Genomic DNA, 24,000 nt, shown 5'->3' on the forward strand with positions numbered 1-24,000 from the left:
CGCCATTACATGTATGTGTGACTGTCGATGCCCTATCGCCATCGACTCTCCACTGCCTCGACTGACGCCCGCCTCGCATCTGCGTTGGGCATTTCGCTCCCCGGAAAGCCTTGGAGCGTTAGGTACCTTTTTGGTGGCTTGCCGCCCGCCTGCTGCTCGAGTCGCTCCCACCGGCCCCTGCCTGTCAACGCCAAGTGGCGCCACTCAGGGGCCTCACTACTAGCCTTGGGCTCCCCCCCATTCTGCCAAAGCTGCCAGCCTCGATCAGCCTCGATCAGCCTCGTCCTGCCCGTCACACTCTTGCCCTACCTGTCCCTCGTACATATGTTGCGGTAGTACAGAATCATTCAGACCTACGATGCGGCTGCTAATCCTACATGCTCGTCTCAAAACAGACAACCCTCTCGGTTCACCGGAGCCAGGCTTTGCGCGGCCTTGGTTCTGTTGACCTCCCCTCAGTCTCTTGCCAGGAGCGGTTCGCACCCTCTCGAGCGCTTCCTGGATGTCCTTTGATCATTCCGCCATGAGCTCGTCTTCTCCATCAGTGGCGTCGCGAGCTTTGTCTTCGGCGTCCAAGTCCAAAACCACAAGACCCAGCCCACTTTCGTCGAGGACGGTGACCACTCTTCTCCCGACTCGGCCATTTACATCAAGCTTCACAGGCTTCATCGCACCATCTATCCTCCCGCGGTGGAAAACGTGCCGGACATCCCAGGATCCTCCGCCGTCAACAGTGATCTCTTTCCAGTAGATGTTGACGTCAGACGCGGTCTCGCCAAGGACCAGAAGTGCTTCGTCGTCGATAAATTTCGCATCGAGGACCTCCAGCACATCAGGAATTGTAAGCGAGTTCGACGCCATTGTGTGTTTGACACCCTTTCCAGCTCCTTGTTGTAGCTGGACCACCACGTGCCGAAGATGGGCTTTCGCCGTACGATCCTTGGACATGACAAAGAGCCTGTACAGATTTGGATCGGCGTCGTCGGGGATGATTCTGACGTCCATGTTGTCGCCAGCGCACTCACTGGGCAGCTCCTGCAGATAGCTCGTGAGGATGCTCTCCCTGAATGTTTCTGCAATCCGTGCAAAGACCGCTTCACATTGCCTCTGCAATCTGTCGACCAGTTCGCTCAGTGTAGGCATGCTCTTGTCTTTGTTCCCACTGGCTCTGAGTTTCGTGAAGTCGGCGTAGAACCCCAAATCCGAATCGTCATCGAAGGATGCAAGCAACCCAGCTTCTTGCTCCTTGGCCTCTCCCAGAAGGTATTTGTTCAATCGACTTTCTTTCATAGCACCTCCCACATAATCCAATACTAGCCTCAACTCTCCCTCTCCCGTCCAGGACTCTCGCATCTCTTCCGCCCTTTCGCTATCCTCCTCCAGCGCCTCGACTTCGCACTCCCATTTGAGCCATTTGATAAACGCCGCAAATTCTCTTGTTTCGGCGACGACATCAAGCAGGAGATCCTCGCCGAGGATGCCCAATGCATCGATGGTCTCCGTCAGCCTCTCCACGTTCTTCTGGTCCAGTCCAAGCTTGGAACTAGTGGGCCCAAACCTGGCAAGGCCGTCGAGTCTTGACAACACAGCCAGACTCCTCTCCAACGCAGGAAGGAGACACTCACTCGTCATCCTCCTCACCACCTCGAGGCAGTCGCCCACGGCGTTCTCCCATCGCTTAAGACCCCTGTCTCCAACCTCGTCGACCAACCACTCCTTCAGTTTCGGGCTGCAAATTCCGGTAACGGCGAGATGATGGGCTGCGAAGGTGAAATCCGCGTTCTCGTCTCCTTCTGCCAGGGATTCGTTGATATTGCGGAGGAATCTGCCCGGTAAGTCGAATGCGGCTTTGACCTCGGCGACCAATTGCGTCCGTACCTGCGAGATGTATCTTAGCAGATAGCCTAGCTGTGAGACTTTCCTCGCCACGAGCGGCAAGTTCCGTCCAGTCTGTGGTATGAAGCTCAAGTCAAGGCTGAGGAGATGTAGCGATGAAGCGGTCCCTTCCCTTGGCGACTGTTCGATAACCAAGAACACTGTTGACATGAATGGATGGCTTTCCATTCTCAGCACCCTTGACGTTCTTCCAGCCGCTTGTCCTGGAGGGAGAACTCCCGTCAGATCGACAGTTCCTATGTCGAAGGAATCAAAAACCCTCAACTGAGCCGCACATCCGCCATTCTCATTACTTAACCCGACGAGTAGAGCATCGACACCGCCAGGCCCGGCGGATCCGTTACTGCCACCTCCGTGAAACAGAACATCCACACTGCTCCGCGTACTAAACACATCATCGTCCGCACCCAGACCGGTAGGGGGTAGTGTTGCGAGCCTCGGCAAGGATACTTCCACGTCAATGCTGCTAAGCTCGCGGGGCAAATCGGCTTTCAGCTGGAGAAGTCTATCTACGTCGGCGCGGAGGCTGAGAATCTGATCGAGTGAGACTGTTGAATTCGACGCATCAAGCTGAGAGCGGACGGTGGTTGGAGAGGGGTCGACGAAATGTGTGGTCCAGGAGATGGTTGTGATTGCTGGTCGCAAGGTTGTGGTCGGGGAATTAGTAAAGGAGGAGACTCTGGAACTCTGTCTTCGTGTCTGCGTCTGTAGTTGCGGCGATGAAGTAGAAGTCGTGCGTTGCCGATTTTGACGGGGAATCCGATGAGCGATTTTGCCCGTAAAGGCGTTTATGAGAGACAGACTGCCATCCGCACAGGCAATCGCGAGGATTTGACCTACACGTCAGTGTCCCGTCGTGGGGACGTAACAGTCAGCATGCACTTTCTTTCTGAGCGTATGAAGAGAGAACGTGGTTCCAAGGAGCACCATGTCCCTCAGGACTGGTCTTTGATATGGTCCGACGCGTCCTGCGGTGTGAGTGAAGCGGGAAACACAGTGCGAAAGTTGCTCACCGTCTCTCCTCCAGGCAACGGCCCTCACGTTTCCTCTGGTGCCTTTCTCTGCTGCAGCGTGCCCGTCCATGTCACCACCGCCGTCACCACCATCATCATCATCGTCTTCTTCTTTGGGGAAACATGAACCAAAGACTCTTTGCCCGTTCAATCTCCAAACATCCACGTTCCCCTTGCTCGTGACCGTCACAACAAGATCCATGGTTGGACAGTACACGAAGAGGGACGGGATGAAAGGGTCTGTGAACATGCGTTTGGATATTTGATGCATTGTCGAAACCGATTAGCAATATGACGTGGTGGTGCAGGTGATGCGTTGGACATGCACAAGCCTCCGCACTGAAAAGGTACCGCCACTGGAGGCGAAAGCCGACCGAGATCTCAACAGCTATTTGGTCAATCAACGATTCTCGAGACCGAGAGCTCGTCCTCAGCGGCAAAAGTCCAGAGCGAGGATAGTTGGCTGGGGTAAATGCGATGCTCAGTGGAGTGCAACTCTGCGTTTTGGCGACGCGTGCCAAAGCCCAATTGATCGATGAACGCGTCGAAGGACGGAAGTTGAGGGCGGAGGCCGTGCTAAAGGTACAATCATTAGGTCATCAAGTCAAGATCATCATCATTCATGAATCTGTGCCCTCACAGATATTGGTAATTACTGGTGTGCGTGTGGCTATTCTATGTCTATGTTGTCGTCAAGAAATTCTGCCAAGCCTAATAATCCAGCCTCGTTGGTTGAGGCAAGGCTGAAGGAGGCTCTGTTCCTCCCCTTTTCAATTTTGGGTCATCAGCAATGTGTCCTCCAAGAGGTTACCACCTCCATCCATGTAAGGAGTCTTCAACATATTATTCTAAGCCACTATTGTCCCACACGTTAGTACATCGAACTCTGTGCCTTCCTAAAACCCAAAAGCTCCACCCATTCCAGGGACATGCTGTCAATACCATGGTATCGAGTATGTGCAAATGAAGTTAGATCCTTGTGGATCTAACCGACCGAACTGTTGCTCATTTCAACAAGTAGAAAAGAGAGAATGCAGACAAGTATATCGATCAGCTTGCGAGGTGGCGATGCAGCAATATGTCCGCATGCTAATGCTGTTGGATCATTCCGCCCAAATAGCTCAATTCAGTAAGAAGTTGTTGCATACTGGTAGAATGGGGAATTGTTGACTCGTCATAGCTCGACATTTGAGGTTGATAGACACCTGCACGATGGTTTTCGCCCACAACCAAGGGTGCGTCAGGATTGGCCAGCGTTGCGGGTTTGTGCATATGCACAGGTCCAATGTCCTCTGAGGGTAGGCTATAGTGTTGAAAACTGGTCCAGGAGAAATGAGCACCTTTGGTGCTATCAGGATCTACACGAGAGGTTGGCGCGGTAGACGAAGTGACCGAGCTGACCGTTGAAAAGCTGAATGCCGAAGGCAGCCCGTCTTGCTTGGGGAGAGTAGAGGTGTTGGTGATTGAAAAGTCCTGAGGAGGAGTTTGAATTTCAACAGTAATCGGGTTGTCATCTGGAAACCCGAGGAATGCTTCTGGTAGCGGACTTATTGGCTCGAAATCAAGGATGCTCGAGCTAAGCTCTGACTGTGGTGAAAATTTATGGGTCCCGTCCGTCCAATCCGAGAAACGGCTCTGGTCGTGAAGGAAACTGTCCGTATAAGACTCTGTTTCGACAGTGGTGCAGGAGAAATGACTGTTAAGGTTGGCAGTGTCATGTGACTCATCGTGGGTGCAGGATTCATCCACGACACTGGGTGGATATGCAGAAGATGGCGTGTTGGGTAAAGTCGGCAGGCGTTTCTCCAAATCCAGAGCTGCACGTAGGTCGCTGTCCTCCTTGTTGCCTTCGACTTTCACTGCAGTTAGAGGCCAAACAGGGGTGTTTGTTGCTGAGGAAACCTCCTTCAGGGTCGCCAAGGGTTGGTAGGGAACAGTGGGCTCATCAAATGTCCCTATGCTGAGAGAAACGTCTGCTTGAAGTGAACTGCGGAGTGGCGAAGGCTCACGGGATAGAGATCGCTGGTGTCGATGATATGCGAAGGACGATGTCGGCAGGGGCCCGAAAGGCTCAGCCCCGTTGATCTGCCGACGGAGGACAAGCTCTCCTGGAGATTCAGATATTGTATTATCGTCCAGCTCTGGAATCGAAGCAGCTCTCCCGAATGCAGTCTTCTTGGGAGTGATGCTGCGCTCTGACATGCCTTTCGAACGACCCCTCGATGCCGAGTCGTCTGAGAGGCTCCGGCCTCGGTCTGTTGTAGTCTCAGGACTCGCCAACAGTGGTGATGTCAGAGCTCGAATAGCACCAATAATACCAACGGAGCGGTTACTTCCACGGGAAGTCGACCTCGAAGGTGCCTCAACAGCTGGCTTCATCCGGACAACTTTGTAAGTACTGGCACTACTAGGTTGAGATGGTGTGGTGGTGGATGTCGACCTTCCTCTTCTGCTGGGAAGGGATGAAGCACTCGCAGGGGAGCTGGAAGAAGACCATGGCTGTTGCAGCAAAGTTGGAGATGTTCTCAAGCGTGGCAGGGATGGCTTTGCTGGCACTGGCCGAGGGTTCAGAAACTTGTCTGTAGGATTCATGGTGCGGTAGTCGGAGCTTGTTGAGCTCACACTATCGTTGCGAGAGCGGCTGCTACTCGTAAGTGCAAAGGGAACGTTCAAAACGTTGACAAGCTGGCCAGGAAGCATGGGGCAGGAAGTGGTCGATGGTTCCGCCGAGTTATGGAATTCGATATCGTCGTCCAATTTGTACTGTTAGGGACTGGTAAGTAAGAAATCGGGGAGAGCCAGTCAAGGCCAGACGTACGTAGTACCAATACGTTCCGCCCATCTTGAGTCCTCCTTGCCTGGGAGTACCATTGGCTGTTGCGTCGCCATCACAGATGATATTCGAGAAGCTATGGCAACCTGACCAGTGCTCAGGGCCCGTGCGAGTATCCCGTTGCATTGGATAGGGGGTCGTGAAGTTGTCCCAAGAGCCATAGAGGTGAACTGATCGGGTAGAAGGCGGACTGCGACTGCAACGACCGTCAGCTCGATCTCGGGGATAGCAGAGGACTTGACATACACCAGAAACGTCACAAGCGTAGTTGGGGCCATCTTTCAAGGTATTGGAGAAAGATCAAATATTAGAACAACCAGAATACTTTTATTTCAAGGCAAAGGCCACAAAGGAAACCAGTTCCCAAGTAATTATGCAAGACTCTCTGTCCAGCAGGAAAGTCCCGGGTATCAAATAAATCAGAGGCAACAACAAAAGAAAAAGAAACGATCCAAACAGCGCAGTCGACAGAGACGAGCACAACGTTCGAACAGCCTGATATGTAAAAACCCCAGGCTACCGGGAAGACAACACAACGTCTCCTGCTAAGAGTTCGTTTTAGATGTGTCTTGTTGCACAAAATATAGTCGAGCCCTGGGGCTGAGAGGTGACGCCACGGGATGTGGAGATCCGTAAGTACCAGATTGGACACTATTTCTGTGCGGAGGGTGAAACTGAGGTTGGCCTCAAATCAGCTTGTACAGCATGTGCGGTGTTGTCTGTGGTGGCAGCATGATGGGGGCCAAGATGGAGAATCCTCGTTTGAGAGAGCTGAAACCGAGTGATGGGGGAGACGAACAGGGACCGCGCGTGTTTGAGGATTGGATGAGCGAAGGCGAGCAACGTTGACGTGGAATTGGATCCAATTAGAAGAGATGACGAAGGTACAAGGTCGAGTCTTCTCTGGCGCTTGGTGATGGTGATTGCAGGAGAGCAGGAGCAATTCAGGGTCCGGCGCTTACTGAGGTGGAAGTGAGTGGTGTTTCGACCAGCAGCGACTGGCAAGAGGATGGGAGCGAACGAGTGGTCGGGCGAGGGACAGTGGTCAGCAGCAGAGAAGATTGCAGTCCGAGGGTGAGAAGACGAATCAACTACTGCATTGGTGGACTCGGGCAGATTATATGAGTTGCGAGCAACATGATACTCAAGGAGATGCAGCCGCCATGTCATGCCGTCACGAAACTTGACAGATGCAAATCCCGGGGCGGGTTCGATCGTGGCACCTCATGTCCAGGGCCATGTCTATTATTTCCGAGTCCCTTGCTGGGGCCCGGGGGGGCAACACAACAAGCGAGAGAACAGGGCAGCCTCGAATCGAGAGCCGGTGATGATCGGAGGTGTCAATTTGGGTCAAGCGAAGAGGCTGGGGGTCGAAAGCAACGGAACGGACTCTGGATGGAGACCTGGGGACCTGGGTATTTCTGGAAGCGGGCGGGCTGCAGCACGGATTGGCCAGAAAAGGTACCAAAAGCATCTTGATAGAGCAAAACAAGGCAAAGGCCGTGCAGTAGCGAATCGTGTTGCCCAGCGCAGTCAAATTGGAACAAAGTCAAAGAGCAGAGGCACCGCATGGCAGGGTGGCCGCCTCAGCATGGCGATTGGCCGTTGCTCGTCAGCTCATGCCTCATGCGGCCTAGCCTCGGATCGCGGACCAGGCAGCCAGGGCCTGTGCATGTCGCCGCTTGTCGAGTCTCGGACCCTGCGAGATGCTGCGAGCCGCTAGACTGCTTTGGACGGCCCCCGGGCCAACTGCTTTGACTTTCACTTTCAGCTCGCTCTGCACACACTCTGTGCCGCCTGTTCCCCTCCTGCCAGTGGGTCCAGAGCAAACACTCCTCCAAGAGATAGATGGGATACTCTATTAAAGTGACAAGTTCACAATAACAACAACAACAAAGTGAGGCAGAATCAAGGCAACCAGCGACCACGAATCCTTGCTCCCTGCTGGCTGCCCCTACTGCCCCTATTCGTTTGTCAAATCAACCGCTCTGGGTAACCGCCGGCCCTCCTTGCGACATGTCAATTTACCGGGGATCAGCCACTGGGAGAAAAGGGCCCTCAATTTGACCCTGCTTGCCGAGGGGGCGTGCTTTTAGTCCTGGCCAGGCATGCTGGCCTCGTGGTCCCCGTTGCTGGTGATGGTTTTCGTCATTTCATCTCTCTCCAGTTCCAATCGGACTTTCAGCCGTCAAGAGCTACGGATGTACGTCTCATTGCCGTCGACATAACTAACTTTTGCTGCTGCCGTGGGCGGTTGCGAGTAATCCAAGGCCCTCTTCGTACTCTGTATTTTCCATCAACAGAAGGAGTGCTTCACAGAGTCCTTGTTAACTGTTATATAGCATGGACCTCGACGCGTCCAGGGTTTTACACTTTGCTTGTATATGGCCCAGCAGCAGGTGCCTCGAGCTTGACCCATGTTCGTACATCCAAGGCATCGTGCCAGGTCATGAAAACATCAATCGGCATGGATGCATTCCTCCCGAGCTCCAAAAACGCCCTCAATTTCGCCGCCCGCGCTTGTCAGAGCAGAATTACCGACGCCGTCGCCGTTTTAGTTCAAAATCATTCTCGTCAAAGTCGTCATCCTCTTCCTCGTGTGCGACTGCCATTTCATGGTCGTCCAAGATATCTGCATTCTGATCATCGGTCAAATCTTCACTCCCCCAAACCGAATGCAAATCCTGATTTCGCTCAATGCCGTGATTGCCCAACATCCATCGTCCCAGACCAACCACGCCCTCATAAGCCTCTTGGCCCGTGGGAAGAATGTGTGACCTCGGCAGCAGGAACCCATATGTTCCAGTATCTCTCAGCTTGATTTGAAATGCGAGTTTCACGTCCAGATCATGGTAGAAGAAATCCAAGGCCGACCCACCTTGTGGCTCAATCTGAACTCGGGGTGTTCTCTCTCGATCCTGGAAGACCATGCTACCTTGACAGGCGCTTTCCACTCCATAGAAATGCCCGCTGGTCAACCGGAATGACTTCGCAATCCCAAGAGCAACCTCTTCCAGGTCTTCCAGATTTGGTGGTTCTGTGTCGCAAGTGTAGCTGTACGGGTAGAGCACTTGCTGAGAGTAGGAGTGGAAGTCTAGATATGACACAAAGGTGACGTTATTGTTTGCTGTCAAGTTTCGAGCCCAGTCTGTCAACGTTTGAGCTTCGACTGCAGCCAATGGTCCCGGGCCGGCATAATCGTCGCTGCAAGCGTTGTCCGTATTACCATAACCATCCCATCCGAATCGAAAGGCACGGTCGAGGTCGATACCAGGGCAGAACGGGATAGATGTCGCTTGTCGATTCTTGCGCCACAGTCTGTCGGACGTCCAGGTATAGTCGTATCCATCAGGGTTCAGCACGGGGACGAAGACCAAGTCGAAGTGATTGAGGATCTTGGTGACCTCGGGAAACTGAATATGCCCATATCGTGTGACGAGACTGTAGGCGATATAGGCCACTGTCGAGACAGAAATCCATTCGCGAGCATGGCTTCCGCCCACTATCAGCAGTGTATGCTTGGAGTCATGCGAGTCGGTCGAGGTACTCTCCACCTGCGCACCAATGCGCAACGCCGGGATGTCGCGACCCTCAGCTGATTTGCCGATACTCATGAGCGAAGCGTGCGTGGGGAAGAGTGAGGCAAGAAGCCTAAGCCAGGGATACAGGACCGACAGCGGCTGATAGTCCTGGAAAAACAGATCATGCGGCGTGTTGCCCTTCACCCTCCAGTCATGTGGGGTTGTGAGGCTCGAGATCTTCTCGTTGGCGAGAGGAGAGGCAGGGTATGTATCGTAGACGGCACGGGCAAGATCGTGCATCAACGGAACGTAGGAATCGTGCAAGGACGGCGGTAGAAGCCCAACAAAGGAGGGAACCACTTCCTTTGCTATACGTATATCCACCCATTCGTTAGTTGATTCCCATATGTCCAAGTACAAGATATCCGCCGCTTCTGAAATGGCCCTTGCCTCATCTTCGCTCTTGATTTGGAAGCGGAGGACGACGTCACCGCCGTAGCGAGCACGAAAGTTTTCGGGGGCCCTTGCTGCCTTGGATGTGGACGAGGATTTGGAGGAATATCTGCTCGGAACAGACCATATTCGTTCGATGATAGCGTCTCGAAGCCTGCGAAATGACCCTGTCGGCCTTTCCCGGGGGGCAAAAGCGCCTTTGTTTTGGAGGGAGGTATGAGGGTAGGACTCGCTGGTAGGAACGGAGATGGTTGCAGTGATAAGAGCTGAAAATATCAATATGCAGCGAAGAACAGGAGCCATGCCGGGCTAGTGACAATGTTGTTATTGTGACATGTGAGCCGAATGCTGGGACCTAGAAGATCGAAGGAGACTCCGAAGGTAGATTTTCTGATGTGGAAATTGAGCACGAGGGCAGTTTTGAAGCTGTGGCGATAGCAGGTGGCTCGGTGCGTTGGAAAGGAGTGGATGTCTAGAGGCGCCTAGGTGCTTATCAGATAGAAATGCTTCTCTCTGGATAGAAGACCACTAGATGGCAAACAAGGATAACTAGTCATACGATGATTCTGCAGAGCATTGGTAGGCTCGGAGGTAGGACAACAAGGAAGTTTTTGGGATGGGTTCGGCGCAAGTGTTAACGTGTAGGGGAAAGAGCGCTGCCTGCACGCTCCGCCCCTCCCTTCCCTCCGGCGACATCCAATAAATGCCGTCCTTCAGCACCAGGCTCTGCTCCAGTCCCTCTAAAATGCCCGCCTAATCGAAGGAGGCCGAGTTGCAACTTTTGGCTGCGGGGGAGTCTCCCTCTCTTTCCACATGCCGCCGCCAATAATCGCTTGGAGATAGGCATACTCGCAATGTTCTTGACAGCCTGGCCGCTTTCTAGCGCTGTTCCGGATCATCGAGAGAGGAGAGCACATGTCTGCTCGGAAGCTTTTACAGACGCACTTGCACCGGGCCATTCTTTGCCTGTGGCGTGAGCGTGTCCGTAACAAGCCTTGGGAGGACTGCAAGGCACAGTTACGCCAGCCCATTTGCCAATACTCCTCATGGCCCAGTTTGGGAGGCAGGGACAACAAGAACTGAGCCAGCGAGCAAATTGCGGGTTCTATTCTTCGTGGCATGCTTGGACGATAATGAGCTATTGCAGGCCATTCCCCGCGTTCCACATCTCAGGCCGTCATCATTTTGTATTGTATGCATCCCCATCTGCACCAATCCACATGGCCGTCTCGCCTACACCTTGTATTCCTCCAGACCCCATTTCCAGACGGTTGCATAAGGCGTCATGCCGTCCTCACGGAAGTCAACAAGGACGTACATTCCGTTCTCGTCCATGGATTCGCCCTGATAGATGTCGTAGTTGTCCCAGTTGCCCAGAATCTTTTTGGCAGCAGCAGGTGCTTCGGACTGGAATTTCTTGATTTCTTCCTCGCTCTTGCCCTTCTCCTTCAATTTCTCGGTCAAAGCCTTCATGTATTCTGCGCCAAGGTCAACTTTGTATCCTCGATAATTCCCAGCCCAGCACATGTGACGTACTCTTGAGTTCGGACTGATATGCTTTCTTGCTCATTCCACCCTCCAACTTTTGCAGACGAAACTGGTCGGCAAGATCAAGGACCGTGACCTTGGTGTCATCCGTCCCGTCCTCGGCGTCTTCACCCTCAGCGGACGGGTTGGCGCCCTCAAGGACTGATTTCCAAGGGGTTAGTGTGGGCTTGCAGAAGGGCGGAAGCATGAGGATGTGACAAACCAAAGTTCTCCGAGCCCTTTGTGATCATCTTGCCGTCAATTTCCCACAAACCGTTCCCGACATCGACGATTTTGGAGGTGTCAGACGCGAGCTCATCGCCGCTGATGAGGTCCTGATATAAAATTTGTTAGTTGATTCAGGCGGGGCAGTTTCAGAGACCCGAGGGTTGCGGATGCGATGGTTTATACCTTGTAAATGATCATCTTGAATCAAGCGCTACAGCGAATGCAGAGGAAAAAGGACAGTGGAGAGAAGCTGCGCTTGAAGTCGAAAAGGCCAGGCGAAGAAAAAAAAATGAGTGAGCGCAAGCCTGGCTGGGTTGATGAGGGGTTCGAGATCGAAAGGGCATCTGGCTTGTGAATGCCCATCCGCCTAATAACCTGCGGTGTGGGGTCCTGCTGCCACCAAAAATTTTGTTACGCTTTAGCGATCGGGCTCCTTGGCGCACGTGATGTTAGGCGCTCATCCTGCCACGTGACTGCGCTCCCAGGAGAGAGGCAAATTTCGCTCGTCACCAAAATAATTCTCCGGAAACTCCTGATCCTGATCACCTCTCCAGTGCGTTCATCTCAAGTCTCTCCACCTCTCTTCTGACATTCTCATCTTGTCTTAATTCACTCCTTCACTTCCTTCACTTCCGGTACTCTTCTCTTGCTTCAATTTCTACTGGTCTTTGTCTCTGCTTTTGTCGGCCCCTTCACCGGGCTGAGATTCTCTCCCAACGCGCCCCTTTCCTCCCACCCCCGGGCGAACCCTTGCATATTCATCCGAGCCTCCCGCGCCGTTAATATATCTGCCTTTAGAAACTCTACATCGAACATCGCCCTCGTTTCTATTGCCATTCCATATCCGACAACATGGCGAGCGCAACGTTCCCTGACCTCCCTGCTCTCCCTTCCTATACTCTGAAGCCCCGCCCGTCTATGATTCCAGGAGTATCAGATCCCCTCCTCCAGCTCCTCGCTCCTGTCGTTGCCTATTGGGTCGTCTCGGTGTTCTTCCATATTTTGGATACCTATGACCTGTGTTCGCAGTACAGACTGCATACTCCAGCAGAAGTCCTCAAACGCAATCACGTCACCAGATTCGAAGTCCTCAGGGATGTTATTATACAACAAATAGTCCAGACGGCGTTTGGACTGATTATCGCTTCCTTCGACCCTGTGGAGACAATTGGTAAAGAGGATTACGATATCGCCGTCTGGGCCCAGCGTCTGCGCCTTACTGAAAGATACATCCCAACATTGCTCGGTTTCATTGGCTTGGATGCTGTATCTCTAGGTCGAAAACTACAACACACCCATCCTCAACTCGCAGGCGCTTTGACCGGAGGCATTTATTCGACCCCGTCCTTTGCGTCGTGGGAAATGACAGTGGCGAAGTCGATCTATTGGATCGGCATTCCTTTGATCCAATTTATCGTCGCTACCCTCATAGTAGACACCTGGCAATATTTCCTGCATCGGGCTATGCACATGAACAAATTTCTTTACACCACCTTTCATTCTCGGCACCATCGGCTGTATGTTCCATATGCGTATGGAGCCCTCTACAATCATCCGTTGGAAGGCTTCATGCTTGACACGCTTGGAACGGGAGTGGCCTATTTGACAACTGGAATGACCATCCGACAAGGCATGTGGTTTTTCACCATTTCCTCAATCAAGACGGTCGATGATCATTGTGGATATGCTTTTCCATGGGATCCACTGCAGCACATTACCTCGAATAATGCGGCTTATCACGACGTGCACCACCAAAGCTGGGGCATCAAGACCAACTTTTCGCAACCCTTCTTTACGTTCTGGGACCGCATTCTTGACACTGCTTGGACTGGTGGAGATGTGTCATCCCGCTACCAACGCGATAGGATTGCCGCCCAAAAGAAGGTGGATGCCGATGCCGTCGCATCCCGTACTTCAGTTGTCAATTCACCGCATATTGATATGGACCATGCAGAGTACCAAGCTCGCTCGAGTCAGAGGCAGGTCCGTGACGACAAAGAGAATGGTGGGCCTCGAGTGCTCGAGGAGGAAGCAAAGGAAGAGCAAGAAGTCAAGCAAGCCCTGCGGCGCAGCAACAGACGCAAAAGTGGCTTCGATGCCAAATCAATATCGGACCGCGTCGCAGGAATCCATAGCAGGAGTCCGGCAATCCTCCATGCAGACGGGATGCATTGAACAGCTGTGTATAAAATATTTATCGTTACGAACCAGATCTTTCATGGTACATGTTCAACACTGTTTCTAGTGGGTACAGGGCAAGGATCAAGAATGTGCTCAAAGATGATGGGGTTTGGTGGAAGGGCTTATGTGCCTTCACTATGTTTCTTGCAAATCACGGTAATGTGTACAAAATATGGGCTGGCGCCCAAGGCCAAGGGGCGCTGAGTTTGCATATCCGAATAAACCACAAGGAATAATCATCTCCTCACTTCATTTCGATTCTCACTCCTGATTCTCTGCAACCCAAAGGGCTGTCAGCTCCGGACAGGCAGTTATCGTCAATGCTCCGTCTGGACAAAGGAAAGTCATTTCCACATCCGCTCTCAACATTGAAATTTCTTTGATGGAAGACAATGCCTTTGGTTCTCCTTGGTGCAACACATTTTCTTTGGTCCATTATTCGTGGAAAGGCCATATGAAAATGCAATTCCCACCACGTCCATGCATGCTCGCCCCAAATTTTCTCATCGCACAAACCCTTCACAGCTCATCAAAGCATTTCTTGACAGCGAGCCCTCGAATTTTGCTCCAGGCTCCTTTTGTTGAAATTTGCCTCTGCGGAAGGAGCTTGTTCTTTGCAACAACAAAGCTCAAGCGACTAGCACGACCAAAGTAAGAGAATCCTCTGGACATTTACTCGCAAGAAGAAGAAAAACTGACAAGATGTATATCGAAGAGATCCCGCCTGGATCCATCCCGACGTTGGCGAAACTCCTCCAGTTTCGACCCAATGAAGCCCTAGAAACCGTGTCATCGCGAATCGCCAAGGGGGTGAAGGTGTTGCCTTCCTTTCTCCGGCCGAGCCGTCTGGAGAAGATCCTCTTACCCCCTCGCGGCCATCTCTGCCAGCTACATAAAGCCCTACACTACGACGCCGTAGACGTCGTGCTACGCCATGTCCAGCACGAAGTGGGGATTCGTCTCAACAAGCTCATTTCGCAGTGCGACATGCTCTCCCCGGAGCAGTACGTGCGGGTGATGAGACTTCGGGCCCTGCACGCCTTGTGGCTCACACCCGAGGACTACGAAAAGACATTCTTGACTTCAAGCCAGGGTTCGAAGTGGGTTTACCAAAGCGACCGGTGCAGCGCCTGCATCTTGTCCCGTATCACGCGCGACCTGGAGATTCTCCTGGACCTCAGGTGGGCGATCCGGTCAAGGGCGACGCACAATTTCATCGCGACGCACGGAATTCCCATACTCCAGCCTTGGGTGCAGGTGTGGATTGCCGCGCTGGCGCGGTGCGTCGAAAGGGCGACCAGTCAGGAGATTGATCTGGACACGGTCATGCTCCAGAACGAGGAACAAGCGGTGGCGTTGAAGAAGACAAGAGCTCACATTGAAGCCGTCCGGAAGGAGAAATACAAGTACATGAAGGTGAGCAGAACCAAAAGCGGGAGGACACGAGCCAGGCGCGCCGACAGTTGTCGTCTCGTTCCTAATCCTCCGGCGCCTCCTGGGCACGAGGCTGCAGAGACTGTCACCACCCAAGACAGCCGCGGCACTCAAGCCGGAGAAGACCTGCCAAGAGACCTGGACGAAGCCGACCTTGAGGACATGGACGCGTATGAGGCTTTGACCAGCACGACATATCTTCCAAGTCTGCCACATCCTCACGTTAAATATCCCTTCGAATCGGCTATCAGCTCCGTTTCCGGTGATCCTTCCACGAAAGGTCAAAGCCCATACGGACACTCTTCCCTGGGCACTGAACGGGCATCAATCTATAGCGTCCTCGAAGACCCGCAAACTGCCGCATCTCTGGAGCTGAGAGACCCTACAGACCAGGACGAACAGTATGAATACGTACCTCCAAGGTCACAGTGGAAGGCCCCACAACAAGAGCGACCAACGCGACCATCAACACTGCACTCTCGTCCACCAGGCGGCCGGCAACATGATGAAACGGTCTCTGTCATGTCCGCCAGCGACAGGGTCGAGAGACCATGCGTCTCGTCGAGAGATTCTTGGGAAACGGAGCTTCTGAGGGCGTCGAGTTCGAGCATATACTCTACCGCAACGGCGGCGTCAAACCCGCAGAAGCGTCACGCCTCTCGAAGCAGACCGCGACTGACCAGGGTTGACGAGAACGAGGACGAGCACTGCGGGAACGGAATACACTCTGCATCCCGAGTCCGTGCCCCGTCATCCACGGGACATCGACGCGATGCGGCAGAGACGTACACCGACCTCCTCGCCTCATCTCCATTCGCAACAACCACATCCGAAACACCATTCAGACCACAACATGTACCGCGACCTGGGCCAGGAAGATGCACGCCCCCGGCGTCTGCGTCGGAACTATTCCTCCGTCTGTACGATGAAGTCAGCCGGCACGCAGCAGGGCCAGGCGCAACGACACCTTCACCTGAACTGCCTTCCGGGCCTGCCCTGCGACGGGCACCGTTGACGCCTCCAAGGCGTCCGGCGTCGTCGACGGAAGACTTCCTCAATCTATACGACGAGGTGGTCGGCGCGTACTCGCGGGACAGAACCCCAGGCTCGTCGTCTTCGCCAGAGACACACCGTAGCGTGTCCACGTCGACGTCGACGTCGACGTTGGTCTCGGCCACCACGAGGAAGAGGTTGACCCCTGAACGGCTCTCTGTCCGGGCGAGCACGAATGAACGACCGAACGACCGCAGAAAGTCCGAGACCCATGCCCTCCACTGCGAGGTGCACGTGCGTGAGGGAGCAGGGTCGGGGAGCTCGGCCAGTCAGAGCAGGAGCAGGAGTAGGAGCAGGAGCAGGAGTAGGAGCAGAAGCAGACACCGCAGCCAGACCCACGGTCATGGCCAAAGCAAGACCCGCGGCTGCGATAGCAGGGATGACGTGCAGTCTACATGGAGCGGAGTGTACGAATCGGACATTGCGTCGAGAGATGACCTGGGCTGGTTTTACCACGGCAGGTAATTGACTTTGCCAGCGAAGATGGGGACAATGAGCTCTCTTTGGCTTTTTGGATAAAAGGCGGGGAGGGGGGGGGAGCTGTAAAGCTACAAAATGGAACAGTCTTTTTTCAGACTGTAAAATGGGTAGAGGTATTTGCGTCTAGGTACTTTCGGGGCAAAGAACATACACACCCTCCAACAAGACGATACGTGTTTGAAACACCACCAAATGACGTCTAAGTTCTGGTCCTCGATATTGAGTCTCCAGAGAGTGTGTAGTTGAGCAGTTGTCATGTATACCAATGGAGATGGTATACGGTTTGGGAAAATCAAATGCACGCGGCGTGAATGAATGCTTGGAGACAATTGAACAAGAAGTTCGCTCAGTCAGTATTGTACAAGCTAGAGCTCTATCTAGGTATTTGGCTCCTTCATGCTTACAATACGCTGGCAGTGGTCGCACAAGAGCACTGAAAGAATTCAAGAGAATCCATTATCTTGAACACTGAGGTCAACCTCAAGGCGTAGATGCTGTTCGGAGCAACGCCAGCCCTCACACGATCGATAGCCCTCAACTTAGAGCCTATTCAATCCTGCGCTTCTTCATTGGAGTCTGACTCTCAGTGTTAGGAGCCTCACCGTTGCCAGGCTTCTGTTCTGCACAGCTCAGGTTTGCTGAGATGCCGCCTCGCGCTGCCACGTCCAACATTGGCACCTCGCCGCCATCATCGGTCTGGGCACGCTTAGCATTGACATCCTCACTGGTATTTGTGTCGCGTGTCTTACCAACTTCCACGCCGTTGCTCGTCGTGGGCCCCGCCTTGTGGACATCAAGGTCGGAGGGGAGAGTGGAATGGCTGGCTGCTGCTCCGTCACCATCTCTCGCCTGCGCCCCCCCAGGTACTGACGCGCTCTGCGCTCCAGCCTTTTCCTTCTTGTGTCTGTTCTTCTTCTCCTTGCTCTTATCCATCTTCTTCATGTTCGTTTCCATGGCTTGCAGCCTCTTTAGTTTCCGGCTTTCTATATCCGCTTTCTGTTGAGCAGCTACTTCCATACGCGCTCGATCTCTCTTTTCCTCCTCTATCTCAAACATCTTGGAGATCGCAGGGAAGAGATTCTTCATGTGTTGGATTTGCGAGACGCGCATGTGCATTAGGTCAAAGGCCACAGCGATGTTGAGGTCACGCACAGCTGAGTCGGGTTGAATCCATGCTGACGATCCCGATTGTTGTGCACTGGGATGCTCCGATTCTGAGCCATCTTCGTTGGCATTTGCACTTGTGTTGATCAACTCAGCATCAACGTCGTCAAGCAAGTCCTCTTCGGAGGCATGCTCCGGCATTCTGACGCTGCTGAAGACAGGTATTTTCTGATAACGCTGACTGAAATGTGTGAGGATGAGATTTTTGGCTCGCATACCGAGTGCAACACCCACAGCTTCGCCCGTAGTGCTGTGCTTTTTAGCCATAGCATCACCTTCCATTCCATCGTCAAACGTGGCTTCATGTACTAGGACGTCCGAATCGGCGCCAATCTCGCAGAAAGCCTCGTTGGGACGACAATCGCCACTGTAGGAGAATTTGAACCCGTTTTTGAAGGTGACAGAGACGGCTTGCGCGCCGTGACAATGACTAACCTTCACGGTGCGCAATTCATTGATGTACAGGTCGCCCTGCACCTCGAAGTGCCTGCTTCGATGGAACAGCCCTTTGTGAGGGTCACAGGCAACGGGGGTGCAGAGCACATCGGTTGGTATGCCCATGACGGATTCGTAGTCATCCAAATAGTCAATCATGTTGATCTCGGAGAACAGATATGGAGGTGGTGGGCGAGCACGTTGCCCAGATTCTGACAGTCTTCGAGCGGTTTGGAATACAGCTTTCAGAATGGACACTGTGCCCAGATGATGGTCTGCGTGGAGGTGCGATATCCAGATCCCCCGGAGATTGAACAAAATCTCGTCTAGTTGTTCGGCGTTATAAAGTCTCTTCAATTGACCGAGAGTACCTTCGCCACAATCAAATAGGTAGTTACCCATATCATTGGGCATGCGAAGAAGTATGGACGAGACGTTGCGGTATTTTGACGGAGCTGCGGAACCAGTTCCTAGGGTTACAATTTCCGGCTCGTCCAAATCCATGCCCGTTTTGCGTTCAGAAGTCGGGGCACGGTAGGTTGACACATCATCTGGCAATATTTCTTGTACTGCCGATTCTAGGGGCGTGGCAAATGAGTCCAGGTCGAGGCCTGGAGTGACCTCACCCTCGTCAATGACGAGATGGGGCTCGACGTTGACTTTCAGACCCCTCCTCGCCGGCATGATTTGGAGCTTTTTGAAGACATCGCCCAGCTCAACCATAGATTTGTCGATCATTGATCGATACGCACTCGAATTATCGAATCGAGGAACGGAGAAAAGACCTGGCGCAATTTGGGACAATCTGGCAGAAGATATCGCCGCGGAGTCATATGCAATGTAGTCATTGCACAGGTGAGGATCCGAAATGACATGCTTCAGGTCTTTAAGCTTATAAAGCAGTTGGTGAAACCTCTCCGCCTGTAGTACTTTGCCTTTGGTCATCCAGACTGCGGACTCAACTCCTTCCAGAAGCCAGTCGGCCTGGCTGTCCAGCTGTCGCTCGAGCTCTTCAAGATAGCCGACTGACGGTATATCGAACAGGGCAAACCCTCTGCCCGGCCGAGTTGGGCTCAAGACCATTTCCGGAGTGATTGTGGCTTGTCTGCCATCGTCGCTCTCAACGGATTCTCCCGCCACCAGCTTCGCATATTTTGGCCCAGGGCGCAAGCCAAGGGCTTTGGCTTTTGCAACGTCAAAATTTCCACGTTGAGGATGACCCTTGATAATGTAGGACATTGCAATAGTCTCCGGCAAACCCCTTGCTGGTGGCAGCTCCTGTACAGTTGAGGCAGGCCAGGGACTGCGAACCAGAACTTCCGTGTCCGGCGTAAGAGTGGTTTTGTTGATGTCAAAAACGGGATAAGTGATCAGTGTCTTCGTCTCGGGATCCCTCACCCATACTACTGCCGGCAATTTGATGTCCTTGAGCTTAGCCTGCAGAAGTTGATCACGCCTCCAATCAGAGTCGAACATGTTGTTGACAACTTCTTTTCGCAATATTTGCTCTTTTTCCAACTGGAAGTCGTCGACAGTGGAGTCATCGGGTTTCTCGTGTAGCAGGGGGATGGTAGAGCGGTCCTCGATGGGCAGTGCCCACACCCGGATATGCTCATCCACATGGATCGGCTTTGGATCAGTCCTGTTCTTGCGAACATTGACCTCATGAACTGACAACGGCATCCCCGTGCGGAAGACGAATCTGCGCGCACATGCAAACGAGTGTAGCTGCTTCGGACCTGCATGTATGTGCAATCTGGGGCGTCTCATGGTGTCTTCGTCAATCTCTGACTGCTGTACATCCGCCATGGAAAGGATGAGGCCTATGAGGCCTCCATTGTTCCAGAGCGTCTTTCCAGAGAGAAACAGGCCGCGGACTTTCCGGAGTCCAATTCCACGTTGTACACATGCTCTTTGAGTTCCTTCGGTAATCTCTCCAAAGATATATCTCTTGGAATCGAAGTGTAGTACGATCGACGTTCCAGGAGTGTCGGAAGTGGGAGTTGTAATGAATTGGAAGTGGAAATTTGTGCGCACTCCGACCGGTTTGTTGCCCTCTTTATGCGGATGCATTGTATAGGATCTTGGGGACTTTGTGGGCGACAGTGCCTTGATTCCAACTTGATCCAGTAGAATGCTTTTTCTGTAGGCTTTACGCCGGGACCAGGCAGAAGAGAATCTCTGAGCAGACAGGCGAGGAATGCTCAGGCGGGCTCGAGGGGGACTAAAGCTTCTCTCTTGTACTCCAGCCTTTCCTTCATCCCAGACCAGTCTTCTTCTTGCCGAGGAACAATGTTTTCCGCTCAGGTGAGTCCGTTGTCGTTTGCGAGGATAAGATATTGGGGAGGAGAAGAGATCGGCAAGCCGAGTCGAGCGGTACGGTCTTGCAGGGAAAGGAGAGAAAGAACGAATCGAGGGAATTCGGTCTTTGGTGAAGAGCTGGGACGCAGAACATGCCCGAGGAAAGACAGAAAACGGTTTCAGGATAGCCACGGCGACTGGGTGGGGAAGGAATGTGTCTCAGTGCATGGTATAGTTTGGAATGCAAAGCCTTAAAAAGCCATGAATCTATATATCATCAATCCTTGAAACTGGTAGAAGGGGAAAGCACAAAAAATGAGTGTCTGAAGCGTACTCCGCCGCAAGTTTTGAGCGATGGCGAGAATGGTATGTACAGAAGTTGAAAAAAGTTGTCGGCGACTGCGGGTGTGACAAGGCTGCGATGCCGCCTTGCGTCACTCACGCTGGCCTTGTCCACACCAGCCGCGAGTCAATAACGCAAATCATGCTACTTGCTAACGTTCATGCATCTGAATTGAGGCGGCATCTACTGTTAATCGTAACAATAGGCAGTTTCCACCTTGTTACTGGATTGCAGAAGCCCGAGAAGGGGAGTATAGCACATGTTGTAAAGAAGATATGATTTCAGAACTCTATACATCGGCATCAACACATGGAGCCGAAATGCCTCAGAAATCTCTCTGCCTCGCAGTCAACCTATTGAGTCGCCCTGGTGATCACCCTCCTAGATCCCTTCGTTGCCAAATAAATAGACTTTCATCTCATATGGGACATGTACTGATCGAGCTTGTCACAAGATTCGTCAAGGTCGCAGCACAATGATTTCAAGTGAGCCACCATTTCTTCATCAGAAAGTTCTGTATCCTGCTCGATATGATCGACTGCAGAGAATTCATCGGAAGGAGAGACGAGTGGATCAAAGTACAACGCAAAGTTCTCTCTATCGAGAGGTACGGATTCGTCAATTTCAGGTGTTACCGTTGCCGCGAAAGTTGCCAAGTGAGTTGGGAGTTCGGGAAGACGGGGTGTGTCTTTTGGTCCTTTACTTGAGCCCTGGCTCGATTTGGGCTTTCCTGATAAACTTTCGAGATCCAGAACGGGGGGTTCCGGCAGATCGGTGACAGCGTAGACTTGGAAGTCGTTGGTAGGGAGAGTGTTTATCCAACCATTTGACGGTTGAAGTGCAGAGAAATCAACTGGAGTGTCTGGAATTAGGGCCATCCCCACTTGATGCTGCTGGAGATGCATATTGTGAGCAGCCTCATCTGAGCCAATGTCTTTCTTCACAGGCTGAGATTGAGGCTGAGGCTTGTTTTGAGCGACTTTTTGCTGGTGAGGGTTGCTCTGGACATTGGGCGGGGGCAAGCCAGATTGGCTGAGCTCCTGCAAAAATCCGGAGAATGACTGGGATGAGAGCAACATCCGAGTGAGGTCGGTGAGACGGTTGTTCTCTTCTCGCAGTTGCTGGTTCTGGGCACGCAAGTCGTTGGCCTCTTGGGCTTTGGCGGCGACTTCTCCTTCCAGTTGAGAAATGTATTCTAGTGACAGAGTTAGTAGATAGCGAGATAACCGATCCAACATCATCGTGACATACCTTTTCTTCTGGAACGGAATGCACGGGCAGACACTTTGTTCCTAAGTTGGCGACGTTCCTTGCTGGATAGCTTCTTCCCCTCCTCGCTGGCCAGGAGACGTTCGTCCTCGTCCATATCATCTTCATCCTTTTTGATACGAGGCATATTGGACATTCCAGTCACTGGGGAATTGTCATCATCAGACACTGAAGCAGCGCTCGCTTGCCTCATCCGATTCAAGACCTTGGAGATGCTTTCCTCAACAAGCGGGTCCTTGGCCGGTTGCGTCTTGGCGGGTGCTGGACCCGGAAGGGCTTTCTGGCTCTGGGGGCGATGTTGCTGTTGTCGGGCCATTTGTTCCTGTTTTTGAGCCTGTTGGGCCTTGGCCTGAGCAGCCTGCTGGCTGTGCATTCCGGGATAGATGCGTTTAATCGGAGTTGAAGCGGTGTTGTTATGGGTGACGAGAGTGGTCGGGCTAATGAATTGAGCAGGACCAGATGGTGCGTCAGGATAGAACATTGTAGGAAGACCATTTGGTGACTCGGTCTCGAAATCCATATCAGCGGGATTGCGGGAGAAGTCAAACTCGTCCAAGTCGCTCAAAGGCATGTTCAATGTCTCTGTGGGCATAATGAAGCCTCCATTTCCCTCATGGTATTGTAAACCATTCGCTTTGTTGATGTTGAAAGTGCTCGCGAGGGCGCCAATAGGGATGCCAGTCTGTTGGTGATACCGGTCGTACTGAAAGCTGGGTCCCGGGAATGTGGTAGGAGTCGAGCTCGAAGCAAAAGTTGCAGAGCCTGGGATAGATGACTGAGGGGTCAGCATCGGGACTGACTTGATGTCTGGAGAGGTTGTTGCAGGTGTGAAGTCATTCTCGATATTGAGGAAGGAATCGTAGTCAGGGTCAAACGCGGTGTTGAGTTGAGACATGCTCGATTGTGAAGCAGAGTAACTCATTGCAGAGACGAGGGTGGTTTACTAGAGGGGTGCGTGGCCTGGCAGCCTGCGCGGGTTTAAAGACAGCCTAAAAATAGGCACAGAGGGTTCGAGAGGTCGTCAATCGCGGGTCGTGCAGATTCTTTCGTCTGGAGTCAACGTGAAGGTGATTGTATATCGGTCGTGGTGTAGCGAGAGCGTGTTGGTGATGGAACGAGGGAATGATGGAAGAGATCAAGTGAGGATTGCAGGGGGAAGAGGAACAAGGGAGGGAGAAGAGGGAAAGCAGCAGGAGAGGGAAAGTTGGCAGCCCAGAGTTGCGCAGGGCTCATCCGGACGAGAGCGCCTAAGAGCCACAACACTTGGGGGCAAGTGCTGAGGCTGTGTCGGAGTGTCTCCCCCCTTGGAGCGCCTGTGACTGGCTCGTGTGGCTTCTAGGGTCCGGGTTTGGTGGTATGTCTTGCGAGGGCCCGGCATATCGGCAGCTGTGTCTCCCCGTGATCAACGCATCAGGTATTTGATTGCCACCAATCATATGGCCGCGAGCCTCCGTCTTCAGGCTGCCATGAATCTTGCAAGACGGGCGGCCAAGAACCCGCAAGCATTGGCACAGGTGATTGTACCTGTGGTTAAGGAATCATTGGAATCTCCTGGCACGCTGCCCTCGCTTCATTGAGAAATTATGCACCTTGTTCGCGGCCTCACATCCCCACGTGACTCCGGTCACTGGGCGATCAGCCTTGAGCCTTTGGTGAGGTGACGCTTCAATTTTCAGGCGTGATCATCCACCGGGTCTCCGAAACACTGGCAAGGAACTATATGAAACTTTCACAAGACCCGCTCCCAATTATCGAAACGTTGATCCGCCTGTGTGGATAAGTCTCAATAACGGTGGTTCCTCATATCTTTCTACCCCTGATCCGCACAAGCGACTGGCAAGGAGTCTCTGGCGGCGTGGCCGTTGACAT

At 52.8% G+C, this 24,000-nt stretch overlaps 8 protein-coding genes across 9 annotated transcripts; 2 read left to right on the plus strand and 6 right to left on the minus strand.

Moving 5' to 3' along the window:
- Nucleotides 1-288: 288 nt before the first annotated feature.
- PV07_02780 (uncharacterized protein) lies at nt 289-3,111 on the minus strand (the record flags this gene model as incomplete). The annotated part of the gene is made up of 2 exons (XM_016389413.1): nt 289-2,732; nt 2,910-3,111. 2 exons carry the CDS (start codon nt 3,109-3,111, stop codon nt 514-516), a joined length of 2,421 nt encoding a protein of 806 aa, XP_016251315.1. The 3' UTR covers nt 289-513.
- An 887-nt stretch (nt 3,112-3,998) lies between these two features.
- Nucleotides 3,999-6,020, minus strand: PV07_02781 (uncharacterized protein; the record flags this gene model as incomplete). The annotated part of the gene is made up of 3 exons (XM_016389414.1): nt 3,999-5,672; nt 5,728-5,938; nt 5,989-6,020. The coding sequence occupies 3 exons, from the start codon at nt 6,018-6,020 to the stop codon at nt 3,999-4,001; spliced, it is 1,917 nt and encodes a 638-aa protein (XP_016251316.1).
- A 1,768-nt stretch (nt 6,021-7,788) lies between these two features.
- On the minus strand, nt 7,789-10,407 carry PV07_02782 (uncharacterized protein). The gene has a single exon (XM_016389415.1). The coding sequence runs from the start codon at nt 10,017-10,019 to the stop codon at nt 8,277-8,279; it is 1,743 nt and encodes a 580-aa protein (XP_016251317.1). The 5' UTR covers nt 10,020-10,407; the 3' UTR covers nt 7,789-8,276.
- A 16-nt stretch (nt 10,408-10,423) lies between these two features.
- On the minus strand, nt 10,424-11,833 carry PV07_02783 (uncharacterized protein). Its single transcript, XM_016389416.1, has 4 exons — nt 11,655-11,833; nt 11,467-11,578; nt 11,253-11,405; nt 10,424-11,194 (listed from the first exon to the last, which is right to left on the minus strand). Exons 1-4 carry the CDS (start codon nt 11,667-11,669, stop codon nt 10,950-10,952), a joined length of 525 nt encoding a protein of 174 aa, XP_016251318.1. The 5' UTR covers nt 11,670-11,833; the 3' UTR covers nt 10,424-10,949.
- A 490-nt stretch (nt 11,834-12,323) lies between these two features.
- On the plus strand, nt 12,324-13,646 carry PV07_02784 (uncharacterized protein; the record flags this gene model as incomplete). Its single annotated transcript, XM_016389417.1, has 1 exon — nt 12,324-13,646. The coding sequence occupies one exon, from the start codon at nt 12,324-12,326 to the stop codon at nt 13,644-13,646; it is 1,323 nt and encodes a 440-aa protein (XP_016251319.1).
- A 708-nt stretch (nt 13,647-14,354) lies between these two features.
- On the plus strand, nt 14,355-16,604 carry PV07_02785 (uncharacterized protein; the record flags this gene model as incomplete). Its single annotated transcript, XM_016389418.1, has 1 exon — nt 14,355-16,604. One exon carries the CDS (start codon nt 14,355-14,357, stop codon nt 16,602-16,604), a length of 2,250 nt encoding a protein of 749 aa, XP_016251320.1.
- A 318-nt stretch (nt 16,605-16,922) lies between these two features.
- On the minus strand, nt 16,923-20,888 carry PV07_02786. 2 transcript variants are annotated; one of them, XM_016389420.1, is made up of 2 exons: nt 17,369-20,888; nt 16,923-17,315 (listed from the first exon to the last, which is right to left on the minus strand). In XM_016389420.1, the coding sequence occupies exons 1-2, from the start codon at nt 20,289-20,291 to the stop codon at nt 17,308-17,310; spliced, it is 2,931 nt and encodes a 976-aa protein (XP_016251322.1). In that variant the 5' UTR covers nt 20,292-20,888; the 3' UTR covers nt 16,923-17,307. The 2 variants fall into 2 exon arrangements, with proteins under 2 accessions (XP_016251322.1, XP_016251321.1); XM_016389419.1 differs by having other exon boundaries at nt 16,923-20,888.
- A 232-nt stretch (nt 20,889-21,120) lies between these two features.
- PV07_02787 (uncharacterized protein) lies at nt 21,121-23,405 on the minus strand. The gene is made up of 2 exons (XM_016389421.1): nt 22,114-23,405; nt 21,121-22,057 (listed from the first exon to the last, which is right to left on the minus strand). The coding sequence occupies exons 1-2, from the start codon at nt 23,051-23,053 to the stop codon at nt 21,276-21,278; spliced, it is 1,722 nt and encodes a 573-aa protein (XP_016251323.1). The 5' UTR covers nt 23,054-23,405; the 3' UTR covers nt 21,121-21,275.
- Nucleotides 23,406-24,000: the final 595 nt, after the last annotated feature.

Source organism: Cladophialophora immunda (genome assembly GCF_000835495.1).
Source record: "Cladophialophora immunda strain CBS 83496 unplaced genomic scaffold supercont1.2, whole genome shotgun sequence".
NCBI lineage: Eukaryota > Fungi > Ascomycota > Eurotiomycetes > Chaetothyriales > Herpotrichiellaceae > Cladophialophora > Cladophialophora immunda.

What these genes read in the sequence shown, in the direction of transcription:
- PV07_02783 (XM_016389416.1), bottom strand. An exon ending in AAAGGGCTCGGAGAACTTTG is followed by an intron (nt 11,406 to 11,466) that starts GTTTGTCACATC and finishes CTTGGAAATCAG; the next exon opens with TCCTTGAGGGCGCCAACCCG. An exon ending in ATATCAGTCCGAACTCAAGA is followed by an intron (nt 11,195 to 11,252) that starts GTACGTCACATG and finishes ACCTTGGCGCAG; the next exon opens with AATACATGAAGGCTTTGACC.
- PV07_02786 (XM_016389419.1), bottom strand. Translation starts at nt 20,291, where the DNA reads ATGCATCCGCATAAAGAGGGCAACAAACCGGTCGGAGTGCGCACAAAT.
- PV07_02782 (XM_016389415.1), bottom strand. Translation starts at nt 10,019, where the DNA reads ATGGCTCCTGTTCTTCGCTGCATATTGATATTTTCAGCTCTTATCACT.
- PV07_02787 (XM_016389421.1), bottom strand. Translation starts at nt 23,053, where the DNA reads ATGAGTTACTCTGCTTCACAATCGAGCATGTCTCAACTCAACACCGCG. An exon ending in ATTCCGTTCCAGAAGAAAAG is followed by an intron (nt 22,058 to 22,113) that starts GTATGTCACGAT and finishes CTCTGTCACTAG; the next exon opens with AATACATTTCTCAACTGGAA.